This window comes from Erigeron canadensis, chromosome 4 (genome assembly GCF_010389155.1).
Source record: "Erigeron canadensis isolate Cc75 chromosome 4, C_canadensis_v1, whole genome shotgun sequence".
Classification (NCBI taxonomy): Eukaryota; Viridiplantae; Streptophyta; class Magnoliopsida; order Asterales; family Asteraceae; genus Erigeron; species Erigeron canadensis.
In genome coordinates, this window is record NC_057764.1 from 5,673,911 (window position 1) to 5,681,211 (window position 7,301).

General features: G+C 32.8%; 1 protein-coding gene and 2 long non-coding RNA genes across 3 annotated transcripts; 2 read left to right on the forward strand and 1 right to left on the reverse strand.

The window, feature by feature from the left end:
* Positions 1-1,688: 1,688 nt before the first annotated feature.
* On the reverse strand, positions 1,689-3,663 carry LOC122594898. Its single transcript, XR_006323141.1, has 5 exons — positions 3,609-3,663; positions 3,392-3,458; positions 3,117-3,259; positions 2,358-2,440; positions 1,689-2,023 (listed from the first exon to the last, which is right to left on the reverse strand). It is a non-coding gene; the product is annotated as an uncharacterized LOC122594898 (long non-coding RNA).
* Positions 3,664-3,813: 150 nt separating this feature from the next.
* LOC122594869 lies at positions 3,814-4,911 on the forward strand. The gene is made up of 3 exons (XR_006323132.1): positions 3,814-4,178; positions 4,668-4,763; positions 4,869-4,911. It is a non-coding gene; the product is annotated as an uncharacterized LOC122594869 (long non-coding RNA).
* Positions 4,912-4,945: 34 nt separating this feature from the next.
* LOC122598529 lies at positions 4,946-5,510 on the forward strand. The gene is made up of 2 exons (XM_043771121.1): positions 4,946-5,116; positions 5,208-5,510. Exons 1-2 carry the CDS (start codon positions 4,955-4,957, stop codon positions 5,358-5,360), a joined length of 315 nt encoding a protein of 104 aa, XP_043627056.1. The 5' UTR covers positions 4,946-4,954; the 3' UTR covers positions 5,361-5,510.
* The last annotated feature ends 1,791 nt before the right edge of the window (positions 5,511-7,301 follow it).

Here is a 7,301-nt window from a genome sequence, read left to right on the forward strand (position 1 = left end):
ATAATAACCATCTAATCAATCCGGTTCGATCCAGACTTTCTAATTAAACTTTTAATTTGAAAAATGCATAAAAATGTATGTTATTTGTGATTTGATATAGAGATGGTGAATTAACTAATATAATTATTTATCAAACAAGAGTAACTATTGTTTTAGCATAAATTGGGCATATCACAATATTAACTTAATTACAAACCTAGTTCAATAAAATTCATGATCAAACACAAAAGTTAAATTAACGGCCGTGTCTGAAAATGCAAAATACATGGCATGGATTGAAATTATATTATCATCATACCCCCACTCTAACTCTAAGAAACATACGTTATAGATCCATAAAGTGTCAAACCCATATAAAAACTTAGTCAAACAATGGGCTTATAACAGAGTCAGTGATCGATTATTTGAAAGTGGAACATTAAGAAATCAATTAAAACTGTGATATCTCAACCTCTAGTCACATAAGCACATTAAACTATTTATACAAACTATATAAATAACCCATAAATAAGGAAAGTTAAAAACTATAAATTAATGCCAATATCTGACAATTTATTAAATCATCAGAATTTCATCAACCTCTTAACAGATATATGGAATAAAATTAGACAAAAATGAAAATAACTACTCTAAGGCAGTTTTAAATATGAAAGGAACGTTCTTATCACTAAGTATATTTTTGATCATTTGGCCCTTTAAAATAAAACGGGATGTAAAACCCGTGTCAAAACACGGAATATAGTTAGGGAAAAATAATAGGATTAAAAAAATTAAAGTTTAACTTTGGATTAATTAACTTTAAGAATTTGGACATATCGGAAGTATAGCCTAGAACCCGTGTGAAAACACAGGTTAAAAATCGGAAAATTACACAATGAGTTGTATTAAGATAAAATATACTACTTAAACCACTATATGCCCAGTAATAGAAATAAAATATAACAAAAAGTTGAGGACATCGAGAATGGTATACGATCATAAGAAAGCCCGAAATTATATTGGAATCGATTTTTAAAGTTTCGTTGTTGAATATAACTAATCGTTAACTAAATTAGTTTTACATTTAGAAGTTGTAAAGTATATTTAAACAATTAAGTTTTTTGTTCTATATTTCATTTTAAAAATCAGTAACGATACTAATGAGAAAAAAGCACTAATCATAGCAATACAGAAAACACATCAACATGGTTAGACTCCAGCAAAGCCATCAACTTTGTCAATTAAAACTCTTTAACATGGAGGGGTGCAATGGATGCATCTTTGTGGCCACCAAGCAAAGAAGATGGGTACATGTTTGTTCCCATACCTATACTTTGATAATAAGCCCTTCAAACCTCATTCTTATTAAAGGAAACATTATTACAATTTCTGTCAAAAGTCGAAACTCAGGACACAGATATGTGGAGAAGTTACAACAAACTTACCACGAGAGCATTCTCCCATCCAACCTACACACATAAACATTCATAAAGATACCAGTCAAGTATTTAAGTTACATGCACATATTACGAAAGATTTGCTAACTTACTAACCTTCAAATTCCAAGCAAATCATTTAGATCTTCGCATTTCAAGATTTTCCTAATTGGCTGAACATGAGAATTCCCGACACAAACTAAACTAAACTACTCTATCGATGGTTCAGATTAGTATCTGCCATAATTGCATATATACATTCTATGAAAATGAACTCACATTGACTAATGAGATTGGAAGCCAACACAACAAACCTAAAAACAATAAGAATCGTTTCATTACTAAAGACCTGTCAAAACAATAAAAAGATTTATAAATCTCCTTTGGCTTTTCGTGCTATTAAATCCTAGTGTCGATGCACTTATTCCCTTTCCTATTGAAAGTTTAAATGATGAATTACTGGTATCTCTTGTATATCGTTCTCCAACTGTTAACTTTTGAATTTGATTACATAACTAATAGATACAGTAGTACATGTACCTGTAGCAGTAGCGGCATTTGAATAGGAACGGTTAGAATAAGATCGAACTTTCTTCGATATCACCAACCTAAAATATATAACCATTGATACATCGCATAAGTTAGGTTCATACATGAATATTTATTTTAAATACATGCGACAAACTGACGAGTTTCCTATGAGGCTATGAAACAATTATAAATCAAAGTATGTTAGCAGAAACATATTCCCAAACACAAACAAAAGTGGTGTGTGACTAATAGTGTCAACGACATTATCGATTATAGAGTAAGCAAACCATCCTCAAAAAGAACATAAAATCAAGAACCAAAAAGACATTTAAAAAGTAACTATTTTGTAACAGTTTAGACGTGTAGTTAACTCATAGTTAGTGAAAGGTTTTACTACTACACAATGGTTACCTTACCATGATAGCGAGATTCACCTCGGTTATTTTGTCCTCGCATCAAGCTTCTCTAATACCAGCCAACAACCAAATTATAAACTACAAAATACATAAAAAGAATGGCAAGATTTAATAAAAAGTGCATAGACCACATAAGATATATAACCTTGATAAATCTTCAACTGCCCATCTTCCAAAAAAAAAACCTTTCCCAGTACAAACCGTATAAATACCCATCAAAACTTAACTCTACAACTCACCAAACATTAATTCACACCAGCTTCAAATACAAATGCTTTGACCAAACTCTACCATCCATTAATACATACCAAAAGTGAATCACCAAAACATCAATATCTTTCCCAAAAATGATTGAAGGCATTTTAAAAGTTTAATATTTATAACTATCAAAATATCTACAGTAGGCTCAAGTCTTATTATACTATTATATTTACTATACTAACTTAGTAATAGTTTTCAAATTGAATATATTTATTATACTAACTTATTTATACACATATTATATCTTAGTTTGGACCAGTATTGTCATGATAACTAAAACAGGTTACATGCTCCAAAACACCTAAAAAACATGTTTTGACCTGAGCAATTCATTCAACCCGCTCATTTTGCTACCTCTATTAAGTAAATGCATCTTACAATGAGAAATTGATCACCGAACCTGTTTGACCCATCACCCGACCCATCCATGTTCCAACCTCTGGTTAGCAAGGTATAATATTGTAAAAGAGGTGTAATTTTAAAAGGTACTTACAAAGACTATAGAACGAGTCTGCTGTTACAGAAAAATGAAAGGAACATTTGGGCCTTTTCTTCCTCAAGAGAAGCAAATTCAGAAAGGTTCGATGATCTAGTTGCAGCAGCATGATCCCATCTTTATGGTCCTTGGTTTAACCTCTGAAAAAGACAGCACCACCCAAAAATTAGTTCAACCATCCAAAGAAAATCCGTTAAACATATCAAAGTGTTACAACGTTAAACATCTTTTTAGATCTAAAAACAGATGTAACAACACATGTAATCACATACACCTCCAATCTTCTTATTCATGTCCCTGCCTCTTCCTTCTACGGCTTTTCCATAAACGACTTTAGATCTAAAAAAAAATATATTACATATAGATAAATAAATAAAATATGAACAAAAACCCTAACAAAATCTTTATTTTGAAACCCTAAATTAAAAAATCCAAAATCATAAAAATAAAAACTTACCAATAATTTTTATATAAGATCAACAAACATACCTCATATCTTGAATGGAAATTACAAGCCATAGATAGTTCTTTCGATTCGTGTTCCTGTAGAAAATATTGAACAAAAAAGTCAGGTATTTTTTTATACCTGAGATTGTATAAACATATGGATCTGGATATATAGATATTAGATATATATAACTAATAAAAATATTCTATATATAAAAAAAACAGGCCACATACCCCGACCACGGAATGTTCGGTAACCCGACCACCCCTCTTTAGGAGCGACTGTCGCTCCTAAAGGGTCGACCCATTTATTGCTCGCGGATACCTATGCATATACCCGTTGGAACCGTTGACCCGTCAAACCCCTCTTTAGGAGCGACTGTCGCTCCTAAAGGGGTGCCTCGAAAAAATTAATATATTCTTTCTCTGTACCGATCCATCCCCTTAGTCATTCCCTTCTCCCTTTCTCTTCTCCATTCCAACCGATCCAACCCCCCTCTCCCCCATATTTTCCGGCCAAGATATTCCGGTGAGGCTTTAGGAGCGACCCAGTTTTTCAGTGAGGCTTTAGGAGCGACCCGTCGTTACCCCTTTCGTAAACCCAACGTTGAAGTAAGTTTTTATTTTTTTTATTTATTTCGTATCTATTAATTTGCTATATAGTATATGTATTAGTTTGATGTTATTCTTGTTATGCATAGATGTATTAGGATCGATCTTATATGCCCATAGATTTAACGTATTGTATACGCCCATAGATTTAATGTATTGTTGTTCTTGTGTTCTTGTTGTTGTTCTTGTTTTTGTTATGTAAAAATGTTTGTAAAAAAGTGTAAAAAATATAAAATGTAAAAAAGTGTATTACATAGTATATAAAAAATATTTAAAAAAAGTTTATAAAAGTTTGTACTAGAAAATGTTTGTATTAGAAAATATAAAAATGTATAAATAAAAAAGGTATTAAAACATAAGTATAAAAAGATATTAAAACATATATTGAAAAAGTAGTAGTACAAAAGTCATATATAAAATTAAGTTAAAAAAAAAGTAGTTAAAAAAGTTGATATAAAAAGTATTATAATACGTGTATTATTTATGTAGATATAAGAAAAATGCTAGGAGCTCACGGCGGCGACGGCGATGGAAACGATCCGCACCGATCGTGGTGGAAGAAAATAACAGGCTGCAAAAACAGCGGTAAGAAAATTGACTTTACATTAAATTTAGTTATGCATTGAAATAATTGTATTCTTATCGTTTAAAGTGACTTATTTATGTTATTGTTACTTATTGGTTTTGTAGGGTCGAAGAAAACACCACCACCACAAGAGGGGCAGCCAAACATCTAAACCTTGAGGCTGCCTTCAAAAAATGGAGGCCCGTTACCCATGTACTTCGATTACAAATCAAAGACCTTTCAGTCGATCGGGGACTACGGGGCTATGTACAAATCTTTGTTAGGCTCATTGATCGGAGATGTCCCCCAGTACTACGAGTCATGGGACGATGTGCCTGAGTCTCTGAGGGACAATATCTTGGAGGAAATACAGGTTAGAATATGTTTCTTTTTATATTTTTTTACTTAATATGTTTTACAATGATAACCCCGAAAATGCTAACTTGTATTTGTAAACAATGTAGCGCTGGTTTGCGATGGACCAGTACTTAGAGCTTGATGAGGACGACCCCACCCGGAAGGCAGCAAAACAGGCTTTCCGTGCTGATGCAGCTAGCATATATAGGCAGAGAAAGTCAAAATTCAAATCTCAGCATTTTACAGCACGGGGGGTGTAGGCGCAGCAGATACCCTGCAGACAGCACCGCCAGCTGGTATGGACCCGGAAGAGTGGGGAAAACTATTGCGTTTCTATACGAGGGATGACCGGGTCAAGCGGGCCGAGACAAACAAGACAAACCGGTCCAAACAGGCGGTGGGGACTCAAGGTCGGCGATCTATTTCTCTTGCCCACGATCGGGCGTTGGTACGTTTGGTTTTAACAAAAGTATACAATTCTTGTGTTTTTTTTATGCTAATTAGCAAATTTGGGGGTTTAATGTTGAGAAAAACTGAAAAGGATTGAAGGAAATCAATAAAGATTCAATTGAACTCAATTTTATAGAATAAAAGTATCCGTTTAGTATGTCAGCAAAGAAAAGGAGTTTGAAATAAAAGCATTGAGTGGAAGGTATATATCCGTTCCATACATTGATAGAAAAACAAATTCGTAGTGTACATAACTGTAGGGGGAAAGGTTGATTTTGAAATTTGAAAAATTAATCCTGGCCGTTGGATTGACCGTTAGGAGCGGGGATGGAAATTGGGAATCACCTCTTTCAAAGAAATCCGGAATTTTCAAGAAATCCGGTTGAATATCCCCGGTTGGATAGCAGATAGTGAACCGGCGTGAACCGTTCTGGCCGGCCGGTCAGATCTGAACCGGACTGGTGTTCTAACCGTTTTGAGCCGGTCAAAGCTGGTCAAGCCACCTGAAAATTGTATAAATTTCGCCGGAATCTGTTGCTGTAGAGCTAGTGACAATTATTACCGGTGGTTAACATCGTGGGTATGGATGAATTTCTAACAAGAATCGAACCCATCTGTATAAGTTCGAAGCTTTGTATGAAGATTTGTAAGAAAAGGCAGCTGAATAGTAGCAACATGAGGTGTTTTCCGGTGAACCAGCCGCACCGTCGTAGCGGGAACGGTGGCGGAACGTCTACTGAAAGTGGTGATAACTAGTAAATTTCTTTTTTAATTTAGTCCATTTTGGTTGTTTTGCTTCTTTAGATGGGTTTAAGATTTGAGATTATGATGATAATGATAAAGAAGATACACATACATATGATGGAGATATACGCGTGTGTTTGTGTCTCAACCTTTTGAGTTTCTCTGTCTAATACACCCAAAGATAGTTTCGGTTTTGGTGATTTCTAAAAGCGAATTGTCTTTGGTCCATCATGTATACGTGGTTCTCCAAATTTGCACATACAGACAAAAGCCATTAATCATAATGAGTAGATATTTACATATATATTTACATTTATTTTTAACTTATTTTTATTATAAACATATATTATTTATTTAAATATATATAATATACAAAATCGGTTTGATCTAACCGATCCGACCAGTAAAATATTATAAGTCCGGTTCACTGTCCGGTCCGGTTTTCAAAACATTGTCTCTTTGTCTGTTTTATAACATTGGCTTTTATCCGATTGGATTAAGAGATGATTTTAATTTTTGAGAAAGATGAGGGAATACACTTATACAAGTGTAAACTTTTAGACTAAAATTAGTTGATTTTTTCTTAGTTTTTTTTACCGCAAATCTTAAAAAAAGAAAATTAACTACAATGTACTCGGTAAGTCGTAATTTCCAATCTACCAAACTACAAATATACTAAGTCCCTAGTTTTTTTTTTTTTTTTCTTTAATAAATTAATAATTAAAAATTTAATGCATTCAGTTAAATTTCATGTTTTTCTTACTTAATAAACAAATATTATTTATAAATTCAGTCACTTAATACATTAACTTAATGACTTAAAAAAAAAAAAAAAAAACAGGTCCTAAAAATTTTTTATAAGAAGATATATAAAGTTTTCTTTGAACAATACGTGTCTCATATAAAGTCAAGTTAAACAATCTTTAATTTTTTATTATGTTATATTTATCAAGATAATAATCTCATTTTCAACATGTGTTCCATCTAAGCTAAATGTCCTAGTTTTT

Bases quoted from the DNA above. Each gene is read 5' to 3' on its own strand.
- LOC122598529 (XM_043771121.1), top strand. From the start codon at position 4,955: ATGTACTTCGATTACAAATCAAAGACCTTTCAGTCGATCGGGGACTAC. The intron at 5,117-5,207 runs GTTAGAATATGT...TAAACAATGTAG, and splicing joins ATATCTTGGAGGAAATACAG to CGCTGGTTTGCGATGGACCA.